Here is a 16,769-nt window from a genome sequence, read left to right on the forward strand (position 1 = left end):
GAGGGAATCTGAGTGCTGCCACAGGTGGCAGGAGCTACACATGCAGCGGCCACATCGATAGTTAGACAGTGGAAAAGGAAAAAGAAGGGGGAAGCTGCTGCGGCGGCGGTTCAACTGAAGCACAGCAACATGTGGTTACAAAAACTGTCTGTCCTCTCCTCTTCCTCCTCCTCCTCCTCCTCCTCCTACTCGCTGTGTAGACGCTGGAGTTTGGGAGATAGAGGCTGAGACACAGGGTCCAAACCCCCCCCCCCCCCCCCCCCCCCGTTCCCCATTCACAGCATCAGCACCACCCACTCACTCCAGCCCTCGATGACAACATGAACCATTGAGGTATCCTTTTTTTTTTTCTAACAGCTAGAGATCAGTGTGTGTGTGTGTGTGCGTGCAGCAGCAGCAGATGAGTGTGAGGGCGAAGCATCTCTCACACACACACACACACACACACACACACACACACACACACACACACACGCACCTCCGTCATATCACCTCTAATCTCCCTCTGATCGGAAAAGCCCCTGGTGGGTTTAAAAAAAAAAAAAAAAAATTAAATTAAAAAAAAATCCATCGTGGGCGTTCGGCTATAGTGTCCCGTGTTTTGTGATCACTCAGTTTGATCCATCTGCTTTTTTTCTGTGTGAGGTTACCATGACAATTAATATGTGTTTATAAAATCCTTGTGGCGATAGCTGTGAACGTGTAGATGGCGTCTGTCTGTGTGTGTGTGTGTGTGTGTGTGTGTGTGCGCGTGTGTGGGTGGGTTGGCTGAAGCTCAACATCCGCCTCCAAATTGAATTAACCTGCAGCCAATAAAACTCCCCCCCTTCCCTCCTCTTCCTCCCCCCTTCATCCTCTTCTTCTTCAATCGCTCCCTCACTTTCCCTCTCGCAGGAAATAATGAGACTAGATTTAGAGTTGTTGTTTTTTTTATTCATCTAACAATGACTCCCATTATCTGTTAACCATTATTTCTAATTGGTTAATTTGATTTTAATCTCATTGACTTTTTCTAATCAAACAAGGCACAAAAAAAAAAACGTATCAATTCTTCATATTTGTCATGTTGAAATGTTCAGAAGGTTTTTTTTGCCTTGAAATGTTAAATGAGTGAGTCATCAGTTAATGGACTAACAATGACTCATTGTTTTGGGTAATCAAGCATGTTATTAACTGCTTGAACAGGAAGTTCGCATTCATTTTTCATGCATTTTATACTTCTGACATATTTCTTTCCCCACGTGAAGCTCAGAATTTAGTGACTGTTAATTAATCAATTAGTTAAATGGTTGCATTTCTAAGCAAAAACAATTCCCCTTTCAGCTTCAAGCATGCCTTTGGCTTCATGTGATAGTAAAATGGATATTTTTAGACTTTTGGTCGACTAAACAAGCAGTTAGAAGCAGTCATGACTAACTTTTTTTTTTGTATCGAGGATCCATTATTCTTAAAAGACTAAAAAGATAAAAGGGCTAAATTTATGGCATATTTTATATCTCTATAGTGCAAAGGAAAACACGTGATAAAACCTATGAAAGAAAAACACAATCAAAAGAAAACTATAGATGCAGTAAAAGCAAAAATTTTAAAAACACATATGCTCCTTAAAAATAATTTGCAGATTAATCTGTCAAAAACATCATTTTCCTGTTTAAAAGGAATTTATGTTGTTACTTTGTCCAAAAACATCTTCAATCTGATCCTTAAACTTAAATGAATTTGCCCCTCTTGATATACAGAAGAATAGTCACCTAATAATACCGATAAAGACGATTAGTTGACGAATAAGGATGATAACTGCAACCCCCATGTGAAAAAGCAATGCCAACTAAAATAATAAACTTGTTGTCCTTTGCTGTGCTATTTTACACGACAAAAACAAACACAGAACTACAAGTAAACTTTAACACAGACACCACCTTGAAAACTCAATAAAGACTAGTGTTAATCCAAATTACAAGAGTCAATGGTGTCAGGAAAGTAGGCTAAATTAACTCCTACACAAAACTTAAAGTTTATGAAAAGCTAAAGTAAATACAGTCTAAAATAGATTATGAATCTTTTTAGAAAAAAACATACAACGGGCACTATATTTCAATACATTTCCTTTAAATTGATTATTTTGATTCCTTTAAAGAGTAGATTACCCTTTTGTGGTGCAGTTGAGTGCACCTCATCTGTGATGGGTGTGTCAGCAGGTTCACTGCAAATATGGTGGAAATACCGTGGTGCGTTCAAGAATCCCTCGTAAAGTGCGGAAATGAAACGTCGCACGCGTTGAAGTGATTCTTATTTTGTATAAAAAAAAAATAATAATAACGGTAACATATCCCAGAAAACGATGAACATTTAAAATACGTTTCAGCTAATATCACACAAAGCGAGGGCCAAAAGAAAACGTAACAGTAATTTTAAACATTCGCCGAAAGGGAATTAAAAAAAACAACAACCCAGCAGTGGATGGAGGTTTACTAAAAACTTCTCTTAGAAATTTAAACTAAAAACAAACGCCGCAGAGTTATTGCTAACAACCGCAGGCGTTGTAAAAAAAAAAAAAAAAAAAAAAAAAAATCACACATTTCTCAGCTGATTGGTCGTTTTCTGTCGCTCGGGGTCCTCCGAGTGTCTATATTTCCGATTGCTCCTGAAGGCGGCATTAGCGGTCCAGCGCGGCTTGCAGTTGGTTCATGTCGGGACAAACGGGCGCGTCCACGCAGCTTCGCCCCACGCTGACATCAAACTTTTTTTTTTTTTGTTTTTTTTTTGTTTGTTGCTGCTGTTGCTGCTGCTGCTGCAAGCGTCGTTTGTCTCGGATTTAACAACAACAAAAAAAAACAAAAACAAATTAATAAACGTTTTTTTGTTGGGTTTTTTTTTTGTTTTTAAGAAAATGTCCAAAGACTCGTGGGCGTGTGCGGTGGACGTTCAGGAGGCTTCGACTTCATCCGCGCAGGTGAGTTTTTAAAAAAAAAAGGTGACCCGAAAAGTGACATCAAAACCCCCCCGGAGGGGGGCTTCGTTAGCGGGTTAGCTTCATGAGCTCGCGGTGCTGTCACTCTCCCGTTAAAAGTACGGTGGCGAGTTGTTGTTGTTGTTGTTTTTTTTGGGGGCCAATAAACGTAAATTAACTGTGTTTTCATCCGAGCAGTTTGACTTCACGAAGAAAGTGGACCGAATCCGCGGGCAGCGTAAAATGATGGGAGACATTAACGGTAACTCAATTAATTCGTTTTTTTTTTTCCTCATCAAAAAAAACAAACAAACTTAATGTTGTTTTTTTTTGTTGTTGTTGTTTTTTTTTTAACCCGCTTGACTTTTTTTTTTTTTTTTTTTTTTTGGGATGGTGCGTTCACGGTCCGGGGTGTGCAGGCAACATTTTGCCGGAGAAGCCTGAAAATGGAGGCTGGAAAGCAGACGTGGAGAAAGTGGACCTGGCCGAACAGTCCCTGCTGAATAAGATGATCCGCCGGTCTCTGGTGAAGAACCGGAACCAGGTGGAGGTTCTGCAGAACGACCCGTCCTCCCCCCTGTACTCCGTGAAGACGTTTGAGGAGCTGAGACTGTAAGTCTGGAAACAAAACAAAAAAACTGCCATGACAGGAGGAAATTGATGAGCACCTGTGTATTTTTTTTCTCACTTAATGACTGTCATGTTTTGATTTTTTTTAATGAAATTACTATATAATATGTATATATTTTAATTATTAATAGGAAGCCTGACCTGCTGAGGGGAGTTTACAACATGGGTTTCAACAGGCCATCCAGAATCCAGGAAAGTGCTTTGCCCATGATGCTGGCGCAGCCGTGAGTAAAAGTGAAAATCCATCAGTAGATTTATTGATAAAGAAGCTGCGAAAATGCCAAATATCAGCCACCTTCTCCGTCTTGTATCGCTGAAACCAAAAGTCTTGAACCCACATTGCAAATATGTCATTTTCTTGACATAATAAGCAAGGGCGGATGTGAAGGAGACGAACAGGACAGTGGTCGTGTCCTCTGGGGTTGAACCCTCAGCTGTACTGAGTGGTCTCCACGCTGACCAATGAGAAGCGTCCTCTGGTTTCCGTTCGGTGTCTACGCTGGGCAACTAATAGTCCACTATGTAATTAACCATGTAGATGTACAAGTGACCAATCACAATAGATCTTTTTCACCTATAAAGTAAATTAATGGAAAATCTGAACACACATTGTAGACTTTAAGACAAAAAGAGGCAAATGACGACGTGTAAAAGTAAAATAACGTCCAAAAAGTTCATGAGCTCGGGTTGCAACTCTTCTTTTTATCGATTAACCTGCAAATTATTTACTTGCACTGTAAAAAATTTAAAAAAAAAAAAAATACTAAGAAATTCAACTTCAAAAGATGTCCTGTTTTGTTCAACCAACGGTCCAGAACCAACAAATGCTCAATTTATAATCACGCGAGGTTAAGAAGAGCAAACGCGTCCTCGCATTGGAGAACCTGGAACAAAAAGAATTTTAGGCATTAAACAATTAAAATCAAAAATAGTTGTTGATTTTTAAAGCTTTCCTGCTCTGAAATAGTCTGCAACTGTTGATCTGTTTGAGGCCATTTGATATAAAAAATAAAAAATAAAAAAAAAATCCTTTTACAGCCTTCATCACGTCACGTTTGTCCGCGAGTTATTAACTTCTTTATTTTGTGCTTCCAAGCCCTCAGAATCTGATCGCCCAGTCTCAGTCTGGCACCGGTAAAACCGCTGCTTTCTCCCTGGCCATGCTCAGCCACGTCACCCCCGACGACAAGTGGACTCAGGTAAGCAGAAACCTCGTCGGAGCGTCTTCGATCCTCAGAACCGGCCGGCGTCCTGAACTTTCGCTACCCCTCCTACTCTCTAGTGCCTTTGTGTCGCGCCCACCTACGAGCTGGCGCTGCAGATCGGCCAAGTGATCGAGCTGATGGGGAAATTCTGTCCCGATGTGAAACTGGCCTACGCCATCCGGGGCAACAGAAGTAAGAACGTGACGCGTTAAGAAAAAAAATAAATAGTGTCCCGTGTGTTTTTTGTGCGTTTTGCGTGATTTTTCTCCGTTGCGTCCAGTGGAGCGAGGCGTCAAGCTGCAGGAGCAGATCGTCATAGGAACGCCGGGCACCACCCTCGACTGGTGCACCAAGTACAAGCTCATCGACCCCAAGAGGATCAGCATGTTCGTGCTGGACGAGGCCGACGTGATGATCGCCACGCAGGGTCATCGGGACCAGAGCCTCCGGATCCACAGGTGGGCTCCTTTTTCCAGAGAAACCCACCGGCGAACTAAAAACCAGTTGTTTCGAACGGTTCTGAGGACTTTCTTGAGAGGAACTACCTCCCAGAGAGCTCCGCCACTTATTCCCCTCAAGTGAGGAAATACAGTTTTTATTTAAAAAAATAAAATGAAAGGCTTTTATTGTGAAACATTTGACTGAACTCGGGACAATCGCACGTTAGGTAAATAATCCGTAACAGCCTTCGTGGGCTCAGATATCGCGACACTCCTGCAGCGCGGCGTATACGGAGCGACTTTTTACGTTCGATCGAATCAAAGTCGCGCCGCGTTTTAAGGACTCGTTGAAGCCTGAACTTTGTCGTCGGCCCGTTTGAAACTCCCTTTCCTCCGACGTTTCTTAAACGGCTTCGTTCGCCGGGCTCGTTCTTTACACGGCATTTTAAACACATCCGGTTTACCGCAAAAAACCCCCCCAAAAAACAAGAGTTATAGGAACTTTAAAAGGCGCGAAAAAAAAAAAGGGGGTGAACTCCCTCCGGCGCCGCTCGTGGAGCTGCGAAACACTTCTCCTAAACTTGTCTGGTGTTTTCCGATCGTCCCGACGCAGACAGCTGACGAAGGACTGTCAGATGCTCCTGTTCTCCGCGACCTTCGAGGACTCCGTGTGGAGGTTCGCGGAGAAAGTGGTCCCCGACCCCAACATCATCCGGCTGAAGCGGGAGGAGGAGACGCTGGACACCATCAACCAGTTCTACGTCATCTGCAAGGAGAAGGAGGAGAAGTTCACGGCGCTGTGCAACCTGTACGGCTGCCTCACCATCGCGCAGAGCATGATCTTCTGCCACGTGAGTCGGCGGGTTGTTGGTTTTTTTTTTCTTCAAGGCGTCGGTTTGACGGTATTTAATGCGTCCGAATACGTCGTCTGGATGTCCACGCGCCTTTTGCATTCACAGCTGGTATTAAGAAGTCTTCGAAGCAACCTTCGAGCTTCATAAACTTCTTCCTTTGCAAAGGAAATCTTAACAGTTTTAATATTAGACTATTTCTTTCTTCTTTTTTTTTTCGGCAGAGTCGGAGGTTTTCAGCCACGTTAGAGACTCTCGGTCTGCTTCTTAACCACTTACGTCCAGGATGAAATATCTCGACTATTATCTCGACTCGTACAGATATTTCGCATTAAATGAAAAATACGTCCTTTTTGAGTTTTGCCGATTCGTGAACTTTTCCTCTTCGTGAATCGTGTAAGTTTGATGTTTCGAGCAGGCGGTTTAAAATATGTTCCTAAAAAAAAAAACATTTCTCGGTTCCTTGTTTTACTAATTTTAAAATCTAGCTTGATCATGTCGCTGTGAGTCAACCGTTTCCTAACCGATCGGGGTTGGGTTTTTGATTTTCATCTGATCTCGCGGCGTCACAGTTTTTCCTGCCCAAAGGTTTCAGAGGCTGGAAGCAACGTGTTCTTCTCCTTCTCCATGTTGTTTAATGCCGGATACCAAAAAAGCTTTTAGGCGCATTACTGCCACCTTCTGACGGCAGAAATGCATCACAACCTGGTAAAACTGGGAAATGATAATAATAGTTGCATATACTATGTTTTTTATTTTTATTTTACTGACTATTTGAATAGTCAGAAATCATAACCCATCCCTGTAAGCTCAGCAGCGACCCTGAACCTAACCCTCCCACGGCGTAGCAGCGAATGTCTGGCAACGCAGATCACATTTTGATGCCGGGTGTGAACGAAGTCATGAATTTAGTAAACTTGACAAGTGTGACAGCAACCGGAGCAGCAATCACACTTGGATTTGATATGAAAATACGATTTATAAATATCTACTTAAATAAGAATTAAATGAATACGAATTTTCTCCAGACTCGCAAGATGGCAGCTTGGCTCTCTGGACGGCTGACCACCGAGGGCCACCGGGTGGCGCTGCTGAGCGGGGAGCTGACCGTGGAGCAGAGAGCGGCCGTCATCGACCGCTACAGGAACGGCAAAGAGAAGGTGCTCGTGACCACGAACGTGTGCTCCCGAGGTACGAAAGCGTTCGACGAGAGATTTAAAAAAAAAACAACCAAATAATAATAATAATAATTTTTGAAAGCGAGAACTTCTTTTTAACTGTGGGAGGCGAGTATTTCACTTTTGGGGATTACAGGTATCGACGTGGAGCAGGTGACGCTCGTGGTGAACTTCGACCTCCCCGTGGACCTGGACGGGAACGCCGACAACGAGACGTACCTTCACCGGATCGGCCGCGCGGGACGCTTCGGCAGGCGAGGGTTCGCCGTCAACATGGTGGACAGCGAACACAGCATGGATATCATCAAGCAGATCGAGATGCATTTCAGTCGGTTCCAGTTGTTGTTTTTTTCCACTTTTAAGTTCAACAAACAAAAACAAAGAAGTCGCAGGTCCTAACGGGTTTTTATTTTCCTTCCGCAGACCGCAAAATCAAAAAACTCGACCCCAGCGATGTCGAGGAAATGGACAAGCTGAACATCTGAAAATCGTCGCCCCGCGCACGAACCCACGCGTTTACCTCCAAAGATATTTTTTTTTTTTTTATTTTCAAGGCTTTATCGTTTGCAGTTTTATCGTTTACAGCCGCATGCAAATGTTTGACGATGCAACGCTTGTTTCACGGCGGTAATCCGTGGCGGGATTTTTCACTTTTGATCACCGACGTCACCTTAAAAAGCTTTAAGGCGCGGCGTCTCCTAGAGACCCGGAAACTAACAGCGGGCTGTTGAAACAGCGCTTCGGGAGTGCGGTGAGGGGTTTGCAGTGTTGCAGTGCGATTGTCTGGGGTGTGAATCATTTAACGGGGAACTGGTGGGATACAAGAATGTGTTTTCATCTGCATGCTTTGATTGAGTTCAGATCAAATCTTTTTGGGTTGAGTTGCCTGCAATGTTTTAAGTTGACCGTTTAGTTTCCGGACGAATACTTTGGGGTTATATCAGACTGTGAAATCAGAGCTGTTGCTCAGACATAAAAAAAAAAAAAATTAAAAAAAGTTTTAAATAAATATTCTGTCCCACGTGAAACCTGCCCAGAAAGCTTCCTGGAGTTGAGATGCTGTTTCAGATGGTCGGAGGGCAGCGGTTGGCGCCTTGATAAAAAAAAATACGACCATTATATGGAGGGTATCTAAAAAAATGAATAAGTTGCTCTGAGCGTTTGTTTAACAAAATATAAATAAAAAAAATGTGTCTCTGCAGAGAACATGCAAAACCAGTAATGGTGTATTTCTTTGTGCTCTTTATTTCTTTGTGTGATTTCTACGCTGGGTTCCCACCGGTCCGGGAATTTCAAGGAATATCAGCAGTTTTTAATTTGATCATTCTTCGAGCCGAGTCGTGGAATATCAAGGAATTGTGTTTGCATGTTTAAGTTTGAGTTGCCATTTGTCAAAATGTAATATTTTCCATGCGTGTAGCTACGTTGGTTCACTAGTTATTTTCAGTGCGTATGTTTGGTAGCATTAGTCGACACGGGCAGAATTTGAAAATGCAGCTTTATTAGGTTTTGAGGTAATTATGGTTATTGTTGGATAAATTATTTGCCTCTGCAGCCGGTATTCAGACATAAAAGGAAAAGCGTGTGTCAGCCCGTTTTTTTTTTTAACAGAAATGTCAGTTTTTTTTGTCTGCTCAGCACATTGACGGCCTGTTTTCTGTTCATTATAGTTGATGGAATTTCAGCTTCAGAGAATTATAGAGAACAGAGTTTATGTTGAAAGACGTTTAATCAGTGATAATTTGCTTTTTGTTGTACATTTCCATCCAGAAACTTATTTTGTGGCTCAATTCGATAAGATAAGATAGAAAAGCACATCAACCTCCTCCTTTTTCATCCGTTTTAAAACTAAAAAAAAAAAGTGTCATTGTGATTAAACATAACTCTCGATAGTCACGTTACACACTTAAATTTCATCCATTGCATCCTAATCAAAGTCTTTTATTTGGCATTTAAGAACTGCAAAGGAAAGCTTGCAGAACATGGCGACAAGTAAGAAACCCCATGTGTTGCTTCATTTGTTGGACATAAAACACATAAAAATCTCTTGACTTTGGTATTTGAACATCCACATTCATGCAACCGTCGCTCAGCAGATCTGAGGGCTTATTTTGCGATACGCGTGCTACTTAGATTAAAGTTTTGTGAAGCCGAACAGAGACGTTGTGATACGTGAAGCTGTGGTTATAGAAAAGCATGCAGGATACCGTTTTTTTTTAATTAAATCGCCTTTAGTGGTCTGAGCAGTGCAGCGAAATAACAGCACTGAATTCAATTTAGTCAATCAGATTTACAAAAACAAACGTGTGTAAGCTTACAGATAAAGATACTTAGCTTTGAATATTTTTAGTCTCGTATTATTTTTCACAAATCACATATGTATATTTCTTAAGGAGCTCCCTAAGTCCTGTTTTTATGGTATGAACAACTCCCAGAACATTTATAGACTAAAAATACGAATATGAGGATTTTTATAGATTTGTTAAGTAAAAAAAAAAGTCTTCTACTACACAGGAAAAGTCTGTTGTTAGTGTTTGTGCGCTGGAGGCAACAAGTTCTTGTGTTTGCTGCATATTGGACCATGTTTGGCTTCTACACACATGCTTTAAACTCTGCTTTAAGAGCATTTTAAACCCTGCATGTACTTCCTGCGCAATGAATACTCAAATATGTAAGTAAGGCCAAAATAATAATAATTAAAAAAAAAAAAGCAAAAGTATATCCACATAGCCAGAGTTCACTCATGCTCCAGCACGCTGCTGCTCTGAGAGATGCACAGCAACGACCGGTTCGGGATGCCACACTGTGCCAAAGTCATGTCCAGGTCCGTGAAGGTCCTGCGGGGCACGTCCATGGTCTCGATGACGGCGTCTCCGTACTCGGCTCCGTACCGGACCTCTGCGCTGGCTCTCACCGCCAGCAGAGTGTCCGAGGGATCAAAGTGCTGCTGAAACCTGCCTCCGCACGGCGCTCTTACGGCGAGGAGCAAAGCGCCGCCGGCGCCGGCCCCCGCCGCGGGGGGCTCCGGCCAGCTTCTCGGGGGCCCGTCGGCCCTCGCGTCCCCCTCGGAGGAGCCGCAGGTCCGGTTCGCGGCATCGTCACGCAGGCAGAGCTGGGACACCCTCTGGTCCAGGCTCCTGCCCGGACTCGCCTCTGACCGCCTCCCCTCTATGGACGGAAGGACTTTGTACTTGTTTAAGGACTGGCGCGGGGCGGCGGGGGCGCGCTGCAGCATCCGCAGGACTTCATTTGGGCTCAGCTGGCTGGCCCGCCACGTGACGGGCTGAGACCGGGAGCGGAGGTCTCCGTCCGGCCCGGAGCGCGCGGGGGCCTCCGGCGGGCCCCGGACGCTGTCCGTGTCGTCGGCCGCGTGTCGGGAGCCGCTCGCGGCGGGTCGGCTTCGCCCCTTGGAGGACTTCGGCCTCGTTAAATGCATCGGTAACCTGCAGCCGGAGGAGATTTCCGGTCGCTTCCTGGCTTCAGTCCTTCGCAAAAAGAGTAAAGAAAGTCACCCAAGTTAAACGTAGCCTGAAATACAGCATGGCTGAAGCTGTAAACACGACTTCTATGTACCGTTTGAACGTTTAACATGTGAGCTGCGGCGGCTATTTTACACGTTAAAACGTTAAAAAAAATAAAATAATAATAAATTTAAAAAAAAAAAAGCAGGAAGCCTTCTTTTAAGCGTCAGCGAAGTTGCTATGGCACTCGAGGTTGCCATGGCGACCAGTTGTTGGGCGGTAGGGGAGCCCCCTGGTGTTGGAAGCGTGAAACCGCAGCTAAAAGTAAATCAAACTCAAACCAGAATGTTCTTTTAACAACAACAACAACAACAACAACAACAACAAAAACATATTGAACATCATTTTATCGCCTTTGTTGTGAGGAGTCAGGTCTGGAGGAGGAGCTGACTGAGGAGGAACCGGAAGCAGGAGGAGTTTGAGCGGAGCCCGTATATAAGGATTAAGTTCAGGTGGGAGCCCTCTGCTCCACCTGCATCAGGACCCTGGTTGCTTGTCTGCGTGCAATGTGAGTTTCCTTTGTTCCTAGTGCCTTTATGTTTGCAGTGTAGTTCTTAAAATTAATATTTTACAGCCTATATAGGCCTTTGTCAGACATACTTTATCAGACGTCTTGAGAATTTATTATAAACAATGTTTTTGAACTGAAGTCGGACACCGAAAATAACGTAGTATTTAGAGCCCGGTTGTAAAAGTAGTTTTATTTTTTTTGTGGGTAAATATTTACGTCAACATACATCCAAAAGTACCAAACGTAAAAGTACTCAATGCAAAGAATGTCCCATTCCAGATTCATATTATATGATTGGATTATAATTATGAATGAATTAAGTTACTGCTAATTTACGTGACTGGTAACTGGTAAGAAACATGTTTCCATCTGAGAGAAACAAGGTTAGAAACTGTAAATATACAAGAAAAGTAGGCTACAAGTGACCTGAACTTGTAAATGAACTAAGCTATATATTTACCTTTTTATATAATCCATATCCGTGACTGTTGATAAAGTGCTTTTTCTGCTGCACTAATCCTCGTAATTACATGGTATTGAGTTTGTTTTTCATTTAGAAAATAAAAAAAAGTCCATCTGTCAAAATATGTTTATAATTAATTGGTTTCACAACAACACCTCATGGTCACTTCTGTAATTTTGCTTCGTCAAACGTGCAGCTCGGTTTAAAGCAAAGAGAGAAGGTCTGTTCTTTTTAAATTACTGGACTTCAAGGGAATTATTAATTGTAAACATGGAGCAGTGGGGTTTGTGGGACCACAAATAAAGATGTCAACATCTGATTTAAAAAGGCTTCAGGGACGACTGCAGCACTGAACTCATTAACTCGTCTCAACAGGAGATTAAAGTTGTCCAACAGGTCACTGGACTAAATAACAACATAGAAATTCACAGCCATGAACCCAGTGGAAACACTTTTATTAAGGCTACACTGTTTATGAAATACTGTGTTTGAATGAACTGTAATATATATATATTATAAACAATGTAAAGTACAACACATTCTTGTAATAAATACATAATTTTCTCATATGTCACTTATCAGCGCATTTGTGGATTTACATCAATAAATGCCCAAAAAGCTGAAAATCTGCCTTAAACATTTTTTCCCCCCAGATTTTATATATTAAATGAAATTTATTTACAGTGAAGTCTGAGTCCATGATGAACAATTTTTGTTTCGAGTTATCAAATTTTTTTTTTTTTTAAAATGTCACTAATATAACAAAACGTATAAAACTGTTTGAATGTAGTGACGGTACTTAGAAACAATCATTGTTTTTAATTAGTTTTGCAAAAATTGAAGGATCCCTTATAATAATAATAATATTATTAGACTTTGGTTTAATTTTTTTTAACTTCCCAAATCATTTTTGGTGTTTGGCAGGTTCAGATATTTTTTGTCAGTGGTTTGGAAACTGCTGCTGTTTGCTGGAAGTCTTTTATCTGCTTTATTTTAAGACCATCCTGATTAATGGAAAATGTGCTCTAATACTCTATATCCACACGGTAACATTATCCAAATCGGCTATAAAAAGGATGACAAATAACCATTTTTCAATCATGTGATTTTGTTTTTTCCCCACTTAATTTTTTTGTTCAAAAAACATTGAAAAATGTCCCTCATGTCAACAAATGTCTGACAAAAGTGTCAAAATATTCAAAATGTTCTAATTTAAGGCCAAGAAAAGCAGCAAACTTTCACTTCTGACAACCAAATATTTCCTGTTTTCTGATCAATTAACTGTTGCGTCCCCGTTTCCCATTAATGTGCCAACCAGTGAGAAATGTCAATTTTGTCTATTTTCATTCAATAAAGTTTGAAAACAACAAGTGGGTTTTTTTTCGCAGAGCGCAAAGACATCAAAGTCCCACTGTAGTCACCTTCACCTATTTACATTAAAAACAACTTACAGTGAAATCAGGAATCATTGAAAGTTATTGAAACAAAGATAAACATGCAACATTTTACATTACAAACAGGTACGTAGTCGTTTCAGGTGAGTGTCGGCGTAATTACTCGGGGGTGATAGCACACAGCTCTTGAATGAATGAACAAACAGGAGTAGCAGCTGGCTGCACGGCCCCTTCAGGACCGGCTGCGGGTATTTAATGGAGGCGGATAAGAGCACTTCCTGCCGTCTACGGTAAATCGAGCAGGTTATGTTGAGCGTAGAGCTCCTCCGTGATCTGGTACACCTCGGAGATCAGCGGCAGGGCCTCCCCCAGCATGGCCACCACCTGCTCGGGGGAGCCCACGTTCATCACTTCGAAGAAGGCGGGGCGTCCGGGGAGCACGCAGAACGCCAGGCCCGCCGCCTTGCGGATCACCCAGGCGTGGTGCTGAGCCAGCGACTCGTTGTAGGACTCGGCGCACATGGCGGACGTCTTGCAGTCCTCGCCGCTGGTGCGGAGGCGCTCCAGGAAGAGCTCCAGCCACCTCAGGGCCCGGTGGAGCCTCAGCAGGGTGCGGCAGCCGGACTCCGGGTGGCCGCCCCTCTTGGTCAGGTCCACCAGCTCGCTGTCCAGCTCGTACTTGACCATCGACTGCACGGTGACGTACCGGGAGCCGTTCTCCCCGTTCAGGTGGTTCACCAGGATCTGGATCTTGTTGACGGCGTCCTTGGAAATGAAGCCAAAGACGCTTCCCAGACAGTTCAGAAACCTGTTAAAAAGGCATGAGAGAACACACACACACACAAACACACACACACACACACACACACACACACACACACACACACACACACACACACACTGCTGTTACAGACCCGTGCAGTGTGTGGACAGTAAGGTCTCGCTCTGAATGCCTACAAATTACAATCAGTTCAGTTCACACGAGGAATCCCAAGAATCCACCGACATGAGCGCAGCAGTGTCGTTCAGCTGGTGTTTACATTTATTCTACATTACGTTTATTTAGCGCCTAAAAAAACACGATATTCAAAAAATGTGTTTGTTTATTTACTGTTTTATTTATCTCGAGTTCTTGATTTTTCTAAAAATGTACCTAAAATGTCACTTTTTAAAAACAATTTTTTTTTAAAAATAATTTTCTTTAGGCTGCTTTGTTTTTCTTGTTGTTTCTTGAGTTTATTTTTTGTCACAACTGGCCATATCACATCGTATCAGGTTAATCTATTTAAATCAGGTAAATCCCATTGAAGTTAGGTTCACCTCTTTGTTGTACAATAAGTTTTACACAGGACGACACCACATCAGGCACACAAATAAAACAACACTAAAATACATGTGACACCTGTATTAGACCATCATGCACCTGGGAAGTGTCTGTTTAATTTATCTACGGGAGGTATATAACATCCCCGCGGTGCATCAGTGTCTTTTTGATTCAAGTTTGGTTTTGAACAAACAGCCGGTTGTTTCCAACCTTTTAACATGTGACCTCGTATATAAAAAAAAAAATCAGCGCGTATTTGTGGCTCCTCGTCGATGGGTTGTTTTGCACCGGAGACAATTTTATTACACGGTTACTTTTAATAACTGTTAAGATGATTTAATATATCACCAAAAAAGGTGGGTAAAATATCAACAAAATTGTGCTGTTGGGAGTTTTTTTTTTGTTTTGTTTTTTTTCTTCCTCTCACAACAGCTCAGATGAACGTTTGACCAAAGATTAAACTAAATAAATATACTTTAAAACAGATGGACCAGGCTCCAGCTCCAACGGTGAAATATTCTGTGTTTGTAACATATATGCTGCCTCTTGGGTCTTTTCTTTGAAACGCACAATATCGCCATTATGCTGACGATACCCAGACATACCGACCACTGAAATCAAGACTCTTCCAGTTCAATCTGCTTGGCTGATGGCAAAATTTCCACAATCTCAATATAGACAAAACAAACATTTAGGAGCAGCCTTCCCTCCAGATCAGGTCACCGACTTCACTGAGGATTCAAATATTTAAAAAAACATTTCTATTTTCTATTCCTTATGGAGCTTCTGTGTTGTTCTGGGATATTATTTTCTATTTTTTTTTGTGTGTGTGCAAATTTTGTCTTTAATGGCTGAAATGTTTCAAGTCTTTGTTTGATGTTGTTCAGCACTTTGGGCAAATCTTGTATTTAAAATATGCTATACCAAAATAAAATGGACTAAAATACTGTTAACACGTTGATGCATCACTATTAGGGAACAAAACACTTTTGATTTTCATTCTTTAAGTGCGCTTAGCTGAAAATATTTCTGTATTTTTGCACACGTTGGCTTTTCCTGCAGAATTTTTTTTTTCTTCTTTTTTATATAAATAAAGGATTGATCTTCTATCACCAACACATGCCGCAATTATTTGAGCCTAAATCACTTACTTTATAAGACCGCGCCACCCGGCGACGTAGTGCTCGAGGTAGACTTCTTTATCCTGCGACAGACACAACTTGAAAGTGTCGAGCACCTCCTGCAAACTGAACCTCTGATCTTCTGCTGAAGCCACTGAATCAGCCATGGTTGTCTATCCGGAAGTGCTGAAGGCAAAACGGGAAAGAAATGAATGAGAACACGGTTTAAACGGCTCCCGGCAAAAATCGGAAGGTCAGTAAACAGACGTAAATACTGAGGTTATAAAACGTCACCTGCACGAAAAGACAAGAGTGAAAGAAAAACGAAGCATTTCCTCTTTTTCTCGGGCTCCCCTGAAACGACGGGTCCTCCTTGCTCTAAATCCGCCTCTACTGCGCAGACTCGAGCCGCCGGAAGACTCGGGAAACTTGGCGGGTCTTAATTTCAAAATAAATGCGCTTGAAATTCTGCACTTGAGGAGGTGCGTCGTTATTTGTGTTCAAGTTGTTTACCGCGATATAGTTAGTGGCTGCTGTGAGATAAATTGAATTCCGGGACACCAAAAGTACTCATTATGTAGGAATTTTTTTTTTTTTTTTATATATATATATATGTAATAAAATATAATATAATATATAGGTAGGTAGGTATATACTTAATTAATCCCCGAGGGGAATTTTTTTTTTTTTTTTTTTTTTTTTTTAATTTTAATTTTAATTTAAAAAAAAAATTAATTTAATGTTTTAATTTTTTTTTAATATGTAATAAATGTATATAATATATATATATATATATGTATAATATATAATATAATAAATGTATATAATATATATATTATATATATGTATAATATAATAAATGTATATAATATATATAATATATATATATAATGTAATATGTAATAAATGTATATATAAAAATGTTTTTAAAAAAAGTATAAAAAAAAATAAATAAAATGGCCCCATTTTATAATAATATATGTGTTTGTTTGTTTTTTGGCTGATAATTAATGCTTGTTGTGGCAGAGGGCAACGGTGGGGCCAATCTTGACTGGTTTCTATTCTGTTAGCTGCCTAATGAATAATCTTTAATAATAAAATATCGTGCTCAGATTTTGTTTTATTACGCAAAAGTACGAGCAAATGCAGAAAATGGTAAAAAAAAAAAAAAAAAAAAAAGT

The 16,769-nt window shown here is 41.4% G+C and overlaps 4 protein-coding genes across 4 annotated transcripts in view; 2 read left to right on the forward strand and 2 right to left on the reverse strand.

Annotated features, from left to right (window-relative positions):
- Nucleotides 1-237, forward strand: part of mul1 (mitochondrial E3 ubiquitin protein ligase 1) — a 36,277-nt gene extending 36,040 nt beyond the window's left edge. Inside the window, exon 6 of the mRNA XM_069141551.1 lies at nt 201-237. The gene's annotated coding sequence lies outside the window, so the exon portion shown is untranslated. The remainder of the gene's footprint in view (nt 1-200) is intronic.
- Nucleotides 238-3,157: 2,920 nt separating this feature from the next.
- ddx19a (DEAD-box helicase 19a) lies at nt 3,158-8,452 on the forward strand. Its single transcript, XM_069141690.1, has 10 exons — nt 3,158-3,212; nt 3,370-3,562; nt 3,712-3,804; nt 4,677-4,779; nt 4,863-4,977; nt 5,066-5,243; nt 5,839-6,076; nt 7,105-7,267; nt 7,391-7,582; nt 7,678-8,452. Exons 1-10 carry the CDS (start codon nt 3,194-3,196, stop codon nt 7,737-7,739), a joined length of 1,356 nt encoding a protein of 451 aa, XP_068997791.1. The 5' UTR covers nt 3,158-3,193; the 3' UTR covers nt 7,740-8,452.
- Nucleotides 8,453-8,980: 528 nt separating this feature from the next.
- Nucleotides 8,981-10,881, reverse strand: ubxn10 (UBX domain protein 10). Its single transcript, XM_069141692.1, has one exon. The coding sequence runs from the start codon at nt 10,688-10,690 to the stop codon at nt 9,992-9,994; it is 699 nt and encodes a 232-aa protein (XP_068997793.1). The 5' UTR covers nt 10,691-10,881; the 3' UTR covers nt 8,981-9,991.
- Nucleotides 10,882-12,187: 1,306 nt separating this feature from the next.
- Nucleotides 12,188-15,971, reverse strand: cptp (ceramide-1-phosphate transfer protein). Its single transcript, XM_069141693.1, has 3 exons — nt 15,883-15,971; nt 15,619-15,774; nt 12,188-13,951 (listed from the first exon to the last, which is right to left on the reverse strand). The coding sequence occupies exons 2-3, from the start codon at nt 15,753-15,755 to the stop codon at nt 13,429-13,431; spliced, it is 660 nt and encodes a 219-aa protein (XP_068997794.1). The 5' UTR covers nt 15,756-15,774; nt 15,883-15,971; the 3' UTR covers nt 12,188-13,428.
- Between the last annotated feature and the right edge of the window lie 798 nt (nt 15,972-16,769).

The sequence above is a fragment of the Embiotoca jacksoni genome, unplaced genomic scaffold (genome assembly GCF_022577435.1).
Source record: "Embiotoca jacksoni isolate LCO1_2020_lvr unplaced genomic scaffold, fEmbJac1.0.p SCAF_9, whole genome shotgun sequence".
Lineage (NCBI taxonomy): Eukaryota > Metazoa > Chordata > Actinopteri > Embiotocidae > Embiotoca > Embiotoca jacksoni.